This window comes from Felis catus, chromosome B1 (genome assembly GCF_018350175.1).
Source record: "Felis catus isolate Fca126 chromosome B1, F.catus_Fca126_mat1.0, whole genome shotgun sequence".
Lineage (NCBI taxonomy): Eukaryota > Metazoa > Chordata > Mammalia > Carnivora > Felidae > Felis > Felis catus.
This window is the reverse complement of record NC_058371.1, coordinates 22,463,829-22,480,694: the sequence shown is the minus strand read 5'-3', so window position 1 is coordinate 22,480,694 and position 16,866 is coordinate 22,463,829. Positions and strand designations below refer to the sequence as shown.

General features: G+C 40.0%; 1 protein-coding gene and 2 long non-coding RNA genes across 6 annotated transcripts in view; 1 reads left to right on the top strand and 2 right to left on the bottom strand.

Annotated features, from left to right (window-relative positions):
• Positions 1-2,887, bottom strand: part of LOC123384785 — a 162,511-nt gene extending 159,624 nt beyond the window's left edge. For both annotated transcript variants that reach the window (XR_006596346.1, XR_006596347.1), the window contains exon 1: positions 2,732-2,887. This is a non-coding gene — a long non-coding RNA (uncharacterized LOC123384785). The remainder of the gene's footprint in view (positions 1-2,731) is intronic.
• LOC123384786 lies at positions 823-16,553 on the top strand. Its single transcript, XR_006596348.1, has 3 exons — positions 823-1,282; positions 1,806-1,889; positions 16,238-16,553. It is a non-coding gene; the product is annotated as an uncharacterized LOC123384786 (long non-coding RNA).
• The window catches only part of MSR1 (macrophage scavenger receptor 1), an 84,527-nt gene continuing 76,829 nt past the window's right edge, over positions 9,169-16,866 (bottom strand). For all 3 annotated transcript variants that reach the window (XM_023252411.2, XM_023252410.2, XM_045055295.1), the window contains exon 10: positions 9,169-9,714. In XM_023252411.2, the coding sequence (XP_023108179.2) occupies positions 9,581-9,714 (134 nt within the window). In that variant the 3' untranslated portion in view covers positions 9,169-9,580. The remainder of the gene's footprint in view (positions 9,715-16,866) is intronic.

The window sequence follows — 16,866 nt, the reverse complement described above, 5'->3', positions numbered from 1 at the left end:
CCTTCTTTCTAAATGATTTTGTACATTATACCAACCTTTAAAAATTACCCTCCACCGTTCGCTCTCACATGATTTTAGGGATTTTAAACAGGAGTCTAGAAGTACTTTTATCATCTGCATATATACACACGAGAAACTCGATGCCCCTGGGCTGATGTTTGCGGAGTTTAACCCCTGTGTGATTTTAAACTCAGGTCTGACCAGGAGGCCTGAACAACAGGAGGTTCTGGTAAGAGAGAGAGGAGTCCAGCCATCACGGTCAGTGCCCAAAATTCTTTCCCTAAAACTTTCCACACAAAACTGCACCTTTAATACGTCAAGGTGGGCCTTGCTTCAGCCTTTTAAAAAATATATGGAAATGAACGCAGCGCCTCTCTTCCCAAAGAGGGCAGCACCTGGTAATGTCATAACATGAATCATACAATAAAGCAAGGTGAGGATGCCACAGTGATTCATCACAACCACTAAGAAACTCATATTATCATATATTAAAAATTTATCCTATACACCTAATTCTATACTCGGAATTATACCAAGCTGGACTCAGTCCTTGAGTATGAAATAGAAACAAATTTTCTTTGCCTCTCTCTCACCTTCTCTTCCTGGACGCTAGGCTGTGCAACTTGTACAGATTTTCGTATCAGATTCTAATTTTATCACAACAGTGACGCTGAAGTAGATGGGGTAAATATATTATTTTGAAGATGAAAAAAATGCTAAGCATGGAAAGGGTCATTGGCTTACTTTCATGCTAATTCATCACCAGGGCCATCGGGAGGCTTCAATCTGGATGTAGTGAGCTAAATCTATAAAGCAACAGAGGGGACTATCAGTTTCACCTTAAACGAGCCCATCATTGAGTTTAACGGATGCCTCGTATTATGTACCACCGGTCCCCTCAAACCTCAAGATAACCAGCTTTTCTTCTAGCCACGATCATCGTTAGATATTACTTCCCTTTCCACAACTTTACAGGGGTTCCCAGATGCCTCTTAAATCCGATTAAAACCTCCTGAGTTGGAGTTTTTGTTCTTGGAGGGATTGATGTGTTTGTTTGCAGCTCTTCGTGTTCAGCTCAGGTTGTTCAGGTTCTATCCTTCTGTGGCCCTAATGAAATCCCCTCTGTGGCAAACCACATTTCCCCCCCCTCAGATCATAACCACTTCCTAAGAAGGGCTCAAGTCGCTTCCCTTTTGCTTTCTCGTTTCCTACCGCTCTGTAACTTTCCACAGCCTGTCCGGGTGAGCGTGTGCTGTGTCAGACGCTGGCTGACCGACAATGAGTAAGTGCTTTGGATTAAGACTTTGGCAGGCATTCTTGAGGACTGGCCAGTTTGGGTCTAACAGCTTTTAAATTAAACCCCAAGCCATTTCTGGAGCGAGAGGGGAAAGTAAAGAAAGGGGAGATGGGAGAGAACTATGTAAAGAGAGCAAACTACTCAGGAAAGGGATCAAATCTTTGGAAGGCAGACGAAGCAGATTCACCTGGGAGTATTTTGGCCAAGGCTTCTTGATCTGGGATTTCTGCTGGGTTTCCACGTAGGATCAGTCTCTGTGAAAATTCCTCCTTCTTTCCCTTCTCTTTCTCAGAGCTTCTGTGGCTGTCAAGAGCTGAGTGTCTACACCAAAGCCAAAGTCCCCCCAGGCGGCTTTGGAAAGTCCCCTTGTTTTATGTGTTTTTCAGTTTATAAGATAATTCCTTCACTAACTTAGACACAGCTGATTCACCCAGCATTTCTTCCTCCCTAGAGATCTGGGTCAATGAAAAGTTCTAGATACCCAGTAAACCCTCTGTTTTATTTACAGGGCATTATCACAGTTTTAACCCTAACGAAGCTATGATGTGTGGAGGTCTCGGAGCCACATCAAAATAAAAAGGGAACAGCCTAGGTAACAAAACCAACTTCAAAATAATTCCATTTCTTTACTTTCTTTTTTTTTTAACCTTGTCAAATGTGGGGAGGCTAATAAATATGAGGACTGCCTGAAAATGCTTAACTTCTGACCTGTCAGGTATTCATGCTGTCATCTGGTCCTCACACGCACATCCGGAGGGTAACAAGGTCACGGATAAGCATTCCCACTTTCCGTGCTAGGGTTTGAGGACTAGAGGCTGACTTCCCTAGAGAACGTGCTGCCAGCAGAGCCTGGACAGAAAGGGGGTCTTCCCCTCCTGCCCGCTACACTGACCACATCCCACGGCTTCCCAGAAACCTTCGTTCCTGAAATGACACAGCCGTCCTTGTTCACCAAGAAGGCACTTGACCAATCATACTCAACTGTTTAAGTTCATCTCTACGAGAACATAAGCCACAGAGAATGTGATGTCTTTGTGCTTTATCTTAATGTGATGCAACTTTTCCCCCATCAAAGGAAACAATACCGTAATTCTATTTTAAAATGAAAAACACAACAAGAAATGCTTTTCTGTGGTCGTTATGTGAATGAGCATAGGTCAAGTTGACGGGTGGATTGCTGCCCCAAATATAATCTGAGCGCCCAGTCACTGGTAAAAAAATTTAGGATAAAGTTGTTCTTTTCAATTTCTCGATTCACTTCCTACCGCAGTGTGGAGTGAAAGTGTTTTTGACCAGGAATTCAATTTAGAATTTGAGCACTAAGATAAAAATAATTGTCTGATACTACAGCTGCACAGCCTTTTTTTTTTCCAACTCATTTGTTACCTTGTTTCTTTAGCATAAGATGTGTAAAAATACCAGAAACCCACTTACCTTCTCATTCAAATTTTTCAGCATATAATGAAGAGATGATTAACGGATTTGCTGTTCCTCGGATCTCTCTCGTTCTCTCTCTCCTTCCTTCCTTCCTTCCTTCCTTTTCTCTTTTTTGGTTCGGAACTTTCTCAGGTTATCCTTTTTATCCAGCAATCACTCTGGCAGCTGACTTGGATACAGGATTCATTAGCTTTCTAAAAGATAGGCCTGATTTCCCTAACAGGTGCTTATTCAGAATAGTAGCTCTTCTGTTTTCTGTATCCCTGTATTCTGCCATAGAACCCTCAGAACGGGACGATTCTATGCAATTTAACAAAACAAAATAAATGAACAACTTACATCAGTCATCTTATCAGTCTTTTTAGAGTGATGTTCCAAGCATGAAGCATCAAAGATTTGTTTTTTGTTTTTTGGTTTTTTTAATTGCAATGTTTTGCAGGTTTGGTTGAAATCAGTTGGCCCTAGGGAGGTTCATGATGGATGATTAACAAATACAGTTCAGTCTTGTTTTTCTCCCTAACCTAAAATTTAAAAGCATGCAATCCTAAAGTTTTTTTATTCAGGAAACCCCAAAGAGCTTAAGGGTCACAACTGAATTTCAGAGTTATTGAAATAATGTAGTAAATACCCTTTTACAAATTCTTGGCACAGTCGACATTTTTGTAGAAAAACCCACAGCACAAAGCTTTGATACTTTACCTGTTAAAACCTGGGTTCATGTATTTTACTCTCAGAGAGCCGTTGCCTTCAGAGAGCACAGTTCAATAGCCAAAGTAACTAAAAATAGTTTCATCGTTTAGTTGTCTGCTTTATAAATTGGAAGAGACTGGGGGCACCTGGGTGGCTCAGTCGGTTGGACGTCTGACTTCGGCTCAGGTCATGATCTCACAGCTCGTGAGTTCGAGCCCCGCGTCGGGCTCTGTGCTGACAGCTCAGAGCCTGGAGCCTGCTTTGGATTCTGTGTCTCCCTCTCTCTCTACCCCACCCCTGCTTACACTCTGTCTCTCTCTCTCAAAAATAAATAAACATTAAAAAAAATTAATATAAACTGGAAGAGACTCTAAATATCAAGGTCACAACTGCAATTATTAAAGGCCCTACATTCTTCTGTCCATTTTTCTGCCCAAGGCCAATGTCTCAAAATCCAGAGCTAACTCTTCCTGTTTTCCCTTGAAGAGATGTGACCTTCTGCACCGGGGGATTCGGGTTGCTGGTTAAGTAGGCTATGCCAGTCTACCGTTTTTGTGCCTGGTGCCATGACATCTGAGGTCAGCAGCATCAGCATTTTCGAAGGGAAGTTGGACAGGAGCGGAAAGGGTGCAAGGAGAAAATGAAACCATGTGGGTGAGCTGGAAACTGCATGTTTCTCGCTGCCTGCAACTTGATGATCCAGGGGGCCTGCTGGAGAAGGTGATGAGTTCATCATGGAGTTCATGTATCCGGCTCAGGAGTGAGGGGATCTGAGGGAGGCTCCTGATCTTAGGATCTTAGGAGCTACGGTTCTGCTGTCCTGCAAATCTCGTAAGCTGTCAGAGCAGTGACGATCGGTATACACTTGGAACGGGCCCTGCTGTCACTGCAGTGACTTTTGGCACATAAAAAGAACAGTGGGAGCGCCTGCGTGGCTCAGGAGGTTAAGCATCCGACTTGAATTTGGCTCAGGTCATGACCTCGAGGTTCATGAGTATGCGATTCATGTCGGGCTCCATGCTGACAGCGTGGAGCCTGCTTGGGATTCTCGCTCTCCCTGTCTCTCTGCCCCTCCCCTGCTCTTTCTCTTTCAAAATAAATAAACTCTAAAAACAAAAACGAAGAAATAAGTGTCTCCTGCTAAACTCCCATTCAAAATGTCTTTTGGGGTCCATGATAAATCAATGCAGGGAAGTGAATTCTGGAAAATGTAGTTCTGGTATAGAACTACGACTCTCTCCTCTCTCTCTCTGTATATATATTTCTGGGATTTTTTAGTGCATATTTTGGTCCATAGGATGGTATCCCACAGATACCTCAGGCTCTTCTTTCTTTTCCCTATTTTTTTTTCTTCCTGCTTCTCAGATTCAATAATTTTGGTTGCCCGATCTTCAAGCTGGCTGGTTGTTTCCTCTGCTTGTTCACAGCTGCTGCTAAACTCTTCTACTGAATATTTTTGCTTTAGTAATTTAGGAGCTTTTTAGATCCAACATTTTGGTTTGGCTGTTTTTTCTCATTTTGTAATTTCCATCTTTTAATTGATATTCTCATTTTAATACAGTATTTCTGATTGCCTTTAGTTGTCTTTTGTTTTTTCTAAAATCATATTTAAGCAGTTGTTTTAAGGTCTTTGTTGAGTACGTCCAACATCCAGACTTCTCAGGGGCTATTTCTGTCCATTGATTTTGCTCCTTTCAGTGGGTTACTTCCCTGTTTCTTCTTATGCCTTGTCATTTTGGGTTGTTGTTGAACACTGGACCTTTGAATATCGTAATGTGGTGAGTCTGAAAAGCAGATTCTCCCCCTTCCCTATGGTTTGCTCTGTTTGTGTTTCTTGAAGGCTGTGGTAGTCTATTTGTTTAGTTACTTCCCTGAACTAATTCTGCAGAGACTGCATCCCTTGTTGTGCGTGGTCACTGAAGTCTCTGTTCCTTAGCTTGTGTTTCATTAGTGTTTTTGAATGCTAGGAACTGGCACCCCCCAAATCCCCATGACCAACCAACCAACCAAACACACAAAACAACAACAATAATAACAACAAAAGCTACCTCTCTGGTCTTGGCAGATGTGCATACATCTTGCCTTGGGCATGAACACAGTTTTCTACATTTCTCTGCGTACGTGGCTTTTTAAAAAATGTCCATAGAAACTCTTTCTGGCTTTCCTTAGCAGGCTTTATGCAGTCTATTTTATGTTTCAACTGTAACTTTTGGTGCCTGGCCCCTAAGGGGTGTTAAGTTTGCAGAGTTTTCGAGCAAGGCATGCTACTTTTCCAGCTTGTTTCAAGCCAGGCACAGCAGAGACGAACGCTGGCATTAGTCCTTCAGGAACAACTCAGACGAGTTAGAACTGACATACACAATCATTTGCGGAGAAGGTTTGCCCTGCGTCTTTGGAATCGGGGACCAGGGCCCCAGACTCAGAATGTAGGCTGTGGTAGTCTGAAGTCCAAATCCAAGGGTGGGTAGGACAAGGGTGAGTAGAAATGTTCCAAAACTTCCCTGCTGTTTGGAAGTTGCCTTTCTCTTGACTCTGCATTTGCTTAGTTGCTGTAAAATCTTGACTGTGTTCCAGAGTCCTGATGAGGTTGGTTCTGACACTTTGTACTTGTTTTTCAATGTTTCTGTGGGTAATGAGCTCGTGGAGTCACTGTTCTACCATTTTGCTGACGTCATGCTCCCTCGTTTTTCTTTTTGATTAAGTAAATATTCTAAATAATAACCTATACCTAAAACAGTTATATTCTAAATAATAACCTATACCTAAAACCTAATATCTCTTTTGTTAAGAGATATTAGAAGCATAAAAATAACTTTTGTAAATGACATAACTAAACTTCTAAATCTAGAGTACCCTGTAAAACAAAAGAGCTGATAAATACCAGATGGGAATAGTGTTGTGATGTGACAAGAAGACTGATTCGATTAAACAAAACCACTGAAAGATATGGTACCTAACATTCACTAAAGAAAAAAATAGAGTTAAAATGTCAGGCTATGCTGTGGTTATATGCCTGATATAGTGCCAAACAGCGATTCCTAGAATTCCTATATTCCATTCCAATGTGTTAAAAAATATCTCAACATAAAAATCTCCTAATTGTACTTTCTCTGGAAACACTGTTAATGGTCTACCTGATAACCATTCACTTCTTCCCGCTCTCTGCCAGAACAGGGATTTCATTCAGTTAACATGGGCCCCTGACCTTTCATTGACCTTGAGCTTGTCCAACTCTGGAGAATGAATAATTCTTTTTTTTTTTAATTTTTTTAATCTTTATTTATTTTTGAGAGAGAGATACAGAGTGTGACCAGGGGAGGAACAGAGAGGGAGACACAGAATCCAAAGCAGGCTCCAGGCTCCGAGCTGTCAGCACAGAGCCCGATGCGGGGCTCGAACTCACGAACTGTGAGATCATGACCTGAGCCGAAGTTGGACTCTCAGATGCTCAACCGACTGAGCCACCCAGGCGCCCCCATGAATAATTCTTATTATGCAAATCCAATGATGCTAAGTTTGTATCTCTTGTCAGTGACTGGCTTAGATAGAAGTATAAATGCAATCCTCAGCGCACATAAATTACTGAGGTTTCAAATATTCCATTCCCCCTTAATCACAAATATTACTATATGATTTGTGACAGGTATATGCCTTAATCAAATCTTTTAAATACAGACTATCATAGTTCATAAGTTTTTGCAAAACTGGAGGCTTTTACTTGAAATTATTTATTCAGGCAACTGAGGTAAAATATATTTGGTTCTCAAATATCAACTGGTATTCCTATTTTCTACCTCCCTTTCCTTTCTTTCTGTTTCTTCCTTTTTTTTTTTTTTTTAATTAATTCACACTGCACTTATTTTGATGCTAGATGGCTAGTCAAGTAGGATGCAATGATTCTGGTCAGGTGTTCTTTCTTTTTCTTTCTTCCTTTTTTCCTTCCTTCTTTCCTCCCTCCCTTCCCTCCCCCCTCCCTCTCTTCTTGCCTCCCTTCCTCCCTCCCTCCCTTCCTTCCTTCACCAAATCACAGAGTACTGCTTCTTGAAGGAGATAATGCAATTTAGCATTCCAAAGTAAAACTCCCAAATATACTGGCACAATTAAGCCCATTGCTAGACTGGATGGAGTGTAATGGATTACCTCAATTACAAAAAGGCCTTTCTTGGTTTTCAAGAAACAAATGTCTATACCTCCATGGAAAATAAGTATCCATACAGTCGACATCAGTACAGCACACACACCCATAGGCACTGATCTCATACATCTCATATAGGCTGATATGCAAAGGATTCTTTTTTTAAAAATAAGTTTATTTATTTTGAGAGAAAGAGACAAAGTGAGGGGGAAGGTGCAGAGAGAGAGGGAGACAGAGAATCCCAAGCAGACCTCATGCTGTCAGTGCAAAGCCCAATGTGGAGCTTGATCAAACGAACCACAAGATTGTGACCTGAGCCGAAATCAAGCATCCAAAGTTGGATGCTTAACTGACTGAGCCACCCATGTGCCCCAAGGATTCTTTGTCATACCATCTTGTCTGCCTTTTGAGGGAAATACGGTGCAGTTGAGCACAAGGAATTAAACCAGATGAATGCAGAGCGAGGCTCTAGAGACAGTCTGTCTACCTTGAGAATCCATTCTCTTAGTCACAATTACACTGGATAAAATCATCCTATGTTTAACAAGCAGAAGGACATAACGTGGTAAAAGGCCATTTTCAACAGGCCATTTCCAACGGTTCCATTTCCAAGACAACATTTTTGCCTTTGCAAGTGAGAAGTAGGGAATCTACTACGTGGTTACCATTTGTGAAGTGAGACTTCAGGATATGAAAAAATACATAAGCCCTTTTTTGCTTATCACCATTACAGAGGGAATGGGAGAGCCATTCCGTAGTAGTACCACTATCTAATCATGTGTCCCTCTGGGTTGGGCTTAGGAAACTTGAAAGAGTATGTTCTTCTCAGGGCTCGATTGGATTTGGCTTGGCTTTGATAGGAATCACTGGTCTTTCTGGCTGTATACTTAGTAGGGTACAGGCCCTGGGTTCCTGGTGGCCTTTCACACTCTAAGACAGACTAGACCTGCATAGACAGACCTGGTGATAGACTACTAGTTAGGGTCACTGACCCTTTAGGGCTGAAGATCTCTCTCTTTATCTCTCTGTCTTACCTCTCTTTTGCTGGTTGTAATCGTTGAGGGACTTCATGAAAGATTCCAAAGAAGGGTGGCTGAAACTTGCTTTTGTGCTCAAGACATGTGCATGCCATTATTTAAAATAGAATGATTGCATGTATTTACATTTCAAACACAGTGTCTTAGAATTATAACAACTATTCAACTTAATTTAAAATGCATAACAAACTGAGCTCCATGTTGAAAACCACATGTTTGATCCACCAGTTATCAACACACATATAGTGATGGCGGTCTGTATCTTCTGTCAGATGCTCTGCTTTTAACTAATTTACGGTTCAGACAAAGTAACAAACAAAAAGTAAAACTGTCAATACATGAACACATAAAATAATCGTGTTTTCTTTATCATCATATTAGTGACCTGTATTGACCTATAAATCTCCTGATAAGTTTTTCATCATGGCCAAAGTATGTCACGAACATTGCTATCTAACAGCCAAGTTATTGCACATTCAGAGAATTTGATGGCCGGGTAAAATTTTTCCTCAACAAACGTGTATGGTTAGAGATTTTGCGAACTCGGCACAAAAAACCTCTTCCCAATCCTCTCATTATTAAGACAGTAATTTAATTAAAATCAACTCAAAAGATTACAGAGAAGACAAAAATGACAAAACTTGTCATCTTGTGAAGGTATCAGCTGAGGTCAATGATTGGAAGGTGTTTCCATTATCATTGGCATTTATAATCCAGGAGCCTTAGACTTTAATCTGTTCCTTTTGATGCATGTCGTTATGTTAGAAATTCCATTTAAAAACCTAAAGAAGTTGAAATGGTTTAAATATAGACATATAGGAAGTGTGACGGCGTTCAGTATGTTTAACCAGTGATTTTAAACAATTCCTTTTCTTTAGACAAGATTCCTAATCTCTTAAATATTCACTGGACCGATTTTAATGGAGCAAACTTATAAAATCATTTTGCAAAAGTGGTTTCATAAATGTGGAAGAAAACGAAACATTATAAAACGCAAGTGACTCCAGCATCTTCAGAGTGTGAACAGACTCTCGCACCCCACTGTTTAATTTTACATTCTTCGATAGATGATTCTCTCCCAAAACAAAACACTTCATTCAGCCAGATTGGACCGGTACCTGAAGAAACCAGATACAAATGCATCAGTAAACACGGTCTGGGTTTATGTCTGAATGGGACAAAAACATTAGTTGATCCTCTAACTTAAGACAAAGGGGCTGCTTATTATCTACATCTAAGTGCCGTGCCTTCTATTTGGATTCAAAAATTAATCTGCCCCGGAAAACCTGATATTCTGTCACTGTGTAAACTAGTAAGAGTACAACGTAATAAGACCTATACCAAAGGTATATCCACAGCTCTATGAAATCGTAGATAAAAGAATGATTGGTTTTAACAGATTCATTTTATTTTTAGAAATAAGAAGGGAAATAAGCTTTGCTAATCACAGGTATGTGCAATGACCTGATGGTCTGAGGTCATCTGTATGAGGCATTCTCTGAAACATTAACAGGTACTGGAGTTCTTTTCTTAGCTTCTGGTGTAATGCTATTTACGTGTGCCTGGCTTACCAAATATATTACCTATTTTTTTTTTTAATTTACATCCAAATTAGTTAGCATATAGTGCAACAATGATTTCAGGAGTAGATTCTTTAGTGCCCCTACCCATTGAGCCCATCCCCCCTCCCACAACCCCTCAGTAACCCTCTGTTTATTCTCCATATTTATGAGTCTCTTATGCTTCGCCCCCTCCCTGTTTTTATATTATTTTTGTTTCCCTTCCCTTATGTTCATCTGTTTTGTCTCTTAAAGTCCTTATATGAGTGAAGTCATAAGATTTTTGTCTTTCTCTAATTTCACTTAGCATAATACCCTCCAGTTCCACTGGCAATCAAAAAGCATATTATCTATTTTTAATTAAACTAAGTCTAATACAATCAGCAAAGGGCTTACAAACTATCCTGCAAAAAGACCATGGGTTATGGTTATTAATTGCAAACACAGACAAACAACAACAAAATGACAGAGCTAATACTCTCTTTATCTTGAACTTTTCCCCGGACACATGAAAGGGTAAACGGCCATCAGCAGTAGGCTCCCTGGAAGATATTTAACCAACTAAATACACAGACTTCACTGCCACTTTCAAGAGAAGGACATTATTCTGTCAATGAATAAGGAAACAACTGCTTTTTGAAAGGAATCCATGCAGGCCAGGAGAAGATCATTTGAAAAACAATGTTTAGAAATGCTTTTCTGGTACACTCTAAAGATTTTCTGTGAGTGTCACATATAAAAATTCCCCTTTCTTTTACACATAAGGAATGGAACCTTTGAAAGACTTCTAAGAAAGATGTGGGGTTTTCTTACATATACATAATACAAACCTCCTGATGTGTTTTTAAGGACATTTCATGCTATCAAGAAACTGATGATTTAGCAGCTAAATTTCCAGAAACCCCTTAGCAAGTCTGGTGGATGGTAAATAAATATCTTAATACCGTCAGCATAATCAATAATACATTTTCTTCAATTCAGATCAATGTGATGTTGCAAGGTTCTCTTTCGGTCAAAGAGCTATATAAAACATAATTCGAAATCACTTCAGCTTAGAAACAGACCTTGTGACTTATAAAACACGGTATTAAGTGAAGACTTTTTTTTTTCAAAGAGGCCTCTATAATGGCATACATAATGACATTACTCTTGCTGATTTTTCAAATATTCTATGAGTTCAATAAATAAAAGTTTATATACATGCTGAGTGATGTGCATAATAATATAGTGGTGTGTGTACATATGAATAAGTTACAAATATTGGGAATTTTGTAACCACTTTGTGGATAACATTTGACCTAACTTAAAAAAAAGTGGAGAGAGGTTTTCCACATGTATAAAAGAAGTTACTCCATAGAGTGGGGTGCAAGGTAATGCTTGATGTATTACAACAGTCACCAGGATCCTGGCATCTAAAACACAAAGTACATCAAAGAGGGGAGAGCAATCAGGGGGAAGCCTGTATAGAAAGCCAGGACCATGTTTACAATACTCTGAATTGTATGTTGTGAGTCGCCAAAAGAAGTGACATCATTGGGGCACCTAGGTGGCTCAGTGGGTTGAGAGACCGCCTCTTGATTTTGGCTCAGGGTCATATCTCACAGTTGGTGGGTTTGAGTCCCGCACCGGAATCTGCACTTAGTGTGGAGTCTGCTTGGGATTCTCTTTCTCTCCCCTCTCTGCCCCTCCCCAACTCACTCTCTCTTTCTCTCTTAAACTTAAAAAAAAAAAAAATAATAATGATATCATCAGAACTATATTTTAGAAATGTATATCTGCCAGAAATGTAGAAGTTGGATTAAAGAAGAAAGTCTGTAAGCTAGAAGGAAAGTTAATAGGATGTGTACGGAGAGATTTTTCTCTGAAGACTTGTGTTTTTCATTTACTCTCAGAATTAGATAGGAAATTTTTATTTCCACCTATAAAATAAATTGGGGCATTCTCTTAATCTTTGAATAATTTGTGCCTCTACTAGAAAGATCCAAACATGAGACCAAATTATATTTGGGTTCACGTTCTCAAGATAATTCGGAACACTGCATTGTTCAGTTCATATAGTAGTAATTAAATCATTCGGGTCCAAACAACATTTCTATTAGAAAAGAAAGGTTTTCCTGGGCTGATCAATTATAAAAGTAGTAACCTGAGAACTCAAGTATATTTTGAAATGTTTGTAACAGTATTGAGCCTGTTTGACTTAAAATTTTAAGGCAGATAAAAAAGAAAAAGATTAGGGGAATATGACCTCAAAATCAGAAACCTTGCCAGGAATACATTTTTGTTCCCAAGGGGCTCTTACAAGGTATAGCCCCATCTTTTTTGTGTTTGTGAGTGTTCGTATGTGTGGGCGTGTCTGCACATGTGTGCTTCCTTATAAATGTATAAAGTCTATCTAAATTTTTTGGAAGCCCCAAAGGGACTCAAAAATATATGCAAATAATCACAACTGCACAAATCGTGGAGCTCTGCCCATGTCCACGTAGAAGAGAGCCAAAACAGTGGGACATTTCTACATTGTGTCTATTACACATACAGACATTCATAAAGTGTATCAACAAATGTAAGTAAAACTTTTGGGGACAGCATGGGTCTGTCATAACGGGAGCCCAAGAACGGGATGGCTCTATGAGAGTCTCTGTTCCAGGGCACTGTGATGCGTTCACTCCTCATGTTGTGGGTTCAGTCACTGGATTTCCATCTCAGCAGTGCAGACATTTCACAATCCGGGGGAAAAAAGAATTAAGAATGAGAATCCCTCCCCTCCAGTGGCTGGAGCACCAGCAGGACAGCCCCGCAGGGGTAGCACAACACGGAAAAGAGTCCATCCATGTGCTGATATGTGAACACAAATGTTGAGAAGCCTCCGTAAAGGAAGTCACAAACGTCAGAATGCCAAAGCTGTAGTAGTAATCGTGAACATTTAAGCCCACTCTGTGACGAATTAATGATGTGGCTGAAAACGTTCCAAGTACTTCTAATCTGTTATCTCATTGAGTCCTCAAATAACCTTAAGAAGTTAAGTGCTCTTCTAGTGCCATTTTACTGCTGAGGAGAGGGAAAATCGAAGAGAGTAAGTAAGTTGGGCCAAGGTCATGTAGCTAATTTCCACCCTGCATCTGCGTGGAGCCAGTGCCTTTAAAAAATGATTCACTGCAATCCCCTGCGTCGTTAGAGTCAGTCGTTCAGCAGATCTGTTTTGCCTGCCTCCGTGAGTGAAGGGAATCGAAATCCGTTCCTTCTTGCACTGACTTCCAGCTTATGTTTTAGAGCAGATGAGGCAACTGAGATCACATACGTAATCAGCAGCAGAGTTGATACCTGTATCTAGAACCCCTACCTCCTATTCTGATGCTTTTTCCACCAAGGACACGGATATGATAGACATATTGGGCGATTCAGTAACTCTGGTCTCTAGCGATGTAGAAAAGATTCAGCCACAGTGAACATCCTAGGTTTTTTCTACACCTGATGTTTAAAATTTACGTCTTCTAATAACCCTGTAAAATAATGGCGATTATCTCCATTTCCCAGGTACATCAACTGAGACTCAGGAAAAATGTTTGCGTTTATCAAAATAACAGAATGACACCAAGAGACAGAACATGATGACATTTAAGACTAGGTACAATGCACTGACTGCACAGAAGCCCAAAGAGAGTTATAAAAATAATTTTCACAGATTTGTTTTAATTTTATATTAATATATTCAGGACTATTGAGCCTAAGGGAAACATGTGTTTAATATGCATCTTTCCATCTCATTCCAAATTGTTTGCTGCATTAAAAATTAATTCAAACGTAGCATAAGATTCATAAAATTTTACCTTGATGTAAACCTCAAAGATTAAAAACAAATTTTATTTTTATTTCTTTACATAATAACTATTACACAAGGAATTTGGGTGCTGCTGCTGTCATTGTTATTGTTTGTCTCTGAACTTTCTTTCTGGCTAGTGGGAAACTATGCAAAATTGAGGTGTTCAGTTTATTTTATGCTCCTATCTATTTGTCATCCATCTATCTATTTATCTACCTAACCACGTACACATCTACAATTCCCTTTACCATTTGGGGGCTTGGAAGGAGAGCAAATTGACTGATTTTGTGTTTCCAAAAGCAGACAGCTATCACTGTGTTGTCCACGGCTTCTGAAATTTTACGAGTTTGGTTTGTAATGCCTGGGAATATGCTCAACCGATGATGCCATTCCCTGATAATCTCTTTTTAAAAAATTAGAGATAGGGATATCTGTTTCAAAGATTCAGATTTAATCTGCTGTCCAGTCCCTTACCACTTTTCTGGGAAACAACAAACACCAAAAACGTGAGCATATTTCATGAGAGGTAGTATAGTGACGAGATTGCAGAGCAGTTGCCGAATAGGTGTGTGGAGAAGCAAAAACCGCTGTTGGTTAAAAGTCTGAATGAATTTTAATTAAATCTAGTCATGGCTGGGTGATTTCAATCTGGATTACTTTAAAGACTTCTAGTTGTGGGGCGCCTGGATGGCTCAGTCGGTTAAGCGTCCGACTTCAGCTCAGGTCATGGTCTCCGGGTCTGTGAGTTCAAGCCCCACGTCGGTCTCTGTGCTGACAGCTCAGAGCCCGGAACCTGCTTCAGATTCTGTGTCTCCCTCTCTCTCTGCCCCTCCCCCACTCACATTCTGTGTATCTCTCTCTCAAAAATAAATAAACAATAAAAATTAAAAAAAAAGACTTCTGGTTGAGAAGTCAACAACTTCTTCAAGAAAAAAGCCTTTTGTTTTGTTTTGTTTTGTTTTGTTTTGTTTTGTTTTTTGGTGAGGTTAAAAATCAAACGTGGAAACAGAATGGGAATCAGAATTGAGAATGGGTAAACTTAGACTATAGTTGTCAATTCTAGTTTAGTGGTTCTGAAGAAGACACGCATTTTCCCTGTTTTAGCATAGATGCAGAATAAGGAGCTGGGGCTGATATAGCTCTGGGATTTCATTTACCTTTAAAATTCTGTGATTCTAAGATTTTAAAGAAGCTCTTTGGAAATTCTTCAAGATAACGAACTTAGAAGGACATTCTGTCTAGCGGAAAGAAATAGGTTAAGGCGCAAATCTTGTCTCCCCCCCCACAACCACCATAACCATTGAGCAAATTTGGGCAGGTTTTGTGACAGCTCTGGTAAGTTGACTGACTTTCTCTATGCAGGCTGGGGCTATAACATCTATTCTCACAGGCAATGTGAGCACTGAGTGATATCATATAGTGTGTACTTGATTAACAATATTACCCCATACTTCATATTGTCTTTGTTACCATAAGTAACAAAACAGATGTGTTAAGAACTCAATGGGCTCCAAATCAGGTTCCATAATACCCAGCAGCCAAACATCTACCTTTTATTTTATTTATTTTTTATTTTTATTTCTATTTATTTTTTTTAATTTTTTTATTAGAGAGAGAGCATGAGTAGGGGAGCGGGGCAGAGGGAGAGAGAGAAAGAGAGAATCTTAAGCAGGTTGCATGCTCAGTGCGGGGGCTCGCAGGGCTTGATCCTGCGACCCTAGGATCATGACCTGAGCCCAAATCAAGAGTTGGATGTTCAACTGGTTGAACCACCCAGTGGCCCTAAACATCTACATTAAAACATTTTTTTTTAATGTTTATTTGTGAAGGAGAGAGAGACAGAGTGTGAGTGGGGGAGGGGCAGAGAGTGAGGGAGACACAGAATCCGAAGCAGGCTCCAGGCTCCGAGTTGTCAGCACAGAGCCTGATGCGGGGCTTGAACCCACAAACCCTGAGATCACGACCTGAACCCAAGTCAGACACTCAACCGACTGAGCCACCCAGTGTACCTAAACATTTACATTTTAAAACTTCCAGTGGGCAGGGGTCAGTCTGTAAGAATTTGAGTTCTGAGTCACTGATATATTTTATATTTGAGATTTTACTCGCATTCACTGAAGGGTCAGTTCAGAGGTACAGTGATATTTTTGATCTCCTTTCATTTATTCTTGTAATTTAAAAACTTCCACTTGGAAAATTGATTATGAAATGTGAAAGGGGTACTAAAAAAAAAAAGATGATATTTATGTTTAGAATTTTCTTTAGTTTCTGCTTTCACGTTTGGAGCGGCAGCGCAAACTCCTGTAAACTTAGAAGACGAGTTGGCTACCCCAATCCAGCTCCAGCTTTCTGCATCAGCAAGAACTGATGGGACAAACTCCTGGAGCACCACCGTGGTCGGTAAAGCTCGTCCAAGTTCGCTGCTGGGAGGCCACTGGAACAAGAGACTGGAAATCCTGTCCAGGCAGAGAAGTGCCTCCCTCGCCCTGCACTGCCCCGTGCAGTGAGCAGGAGCCACTCAGTGCTTCCTTAAGTTTAACCTTTTGGTGTACTCAAAAAAAAAAAAAAAAAAAAAAAAGAACATTCCACTGTATGCAAAAGGTGCATCCAAATTAAAGAACCTATTTAAAGGAGTGAGTTTTAAGCTTTATTCCTATAAAACATTTTGCCTGCAGCTGCAAAAGTAATTGTTTTTAAAGCTAACAAGGATTATCTTGGGTAAGTCAGGTTTGCTGTTTTAAAACCAGAAGGGGGAGGAGGGGAATAACTCTGTCCAGAATTGTGTTTTTTCTTTAAGGGGGAAAATACAAAGGGTATAAATTTAAACTTTTTTCTTCTTGTTTCAGTTCTGGGAGTAATGTACAATATAGTGTTGATCTGATCTTTCTTACTTC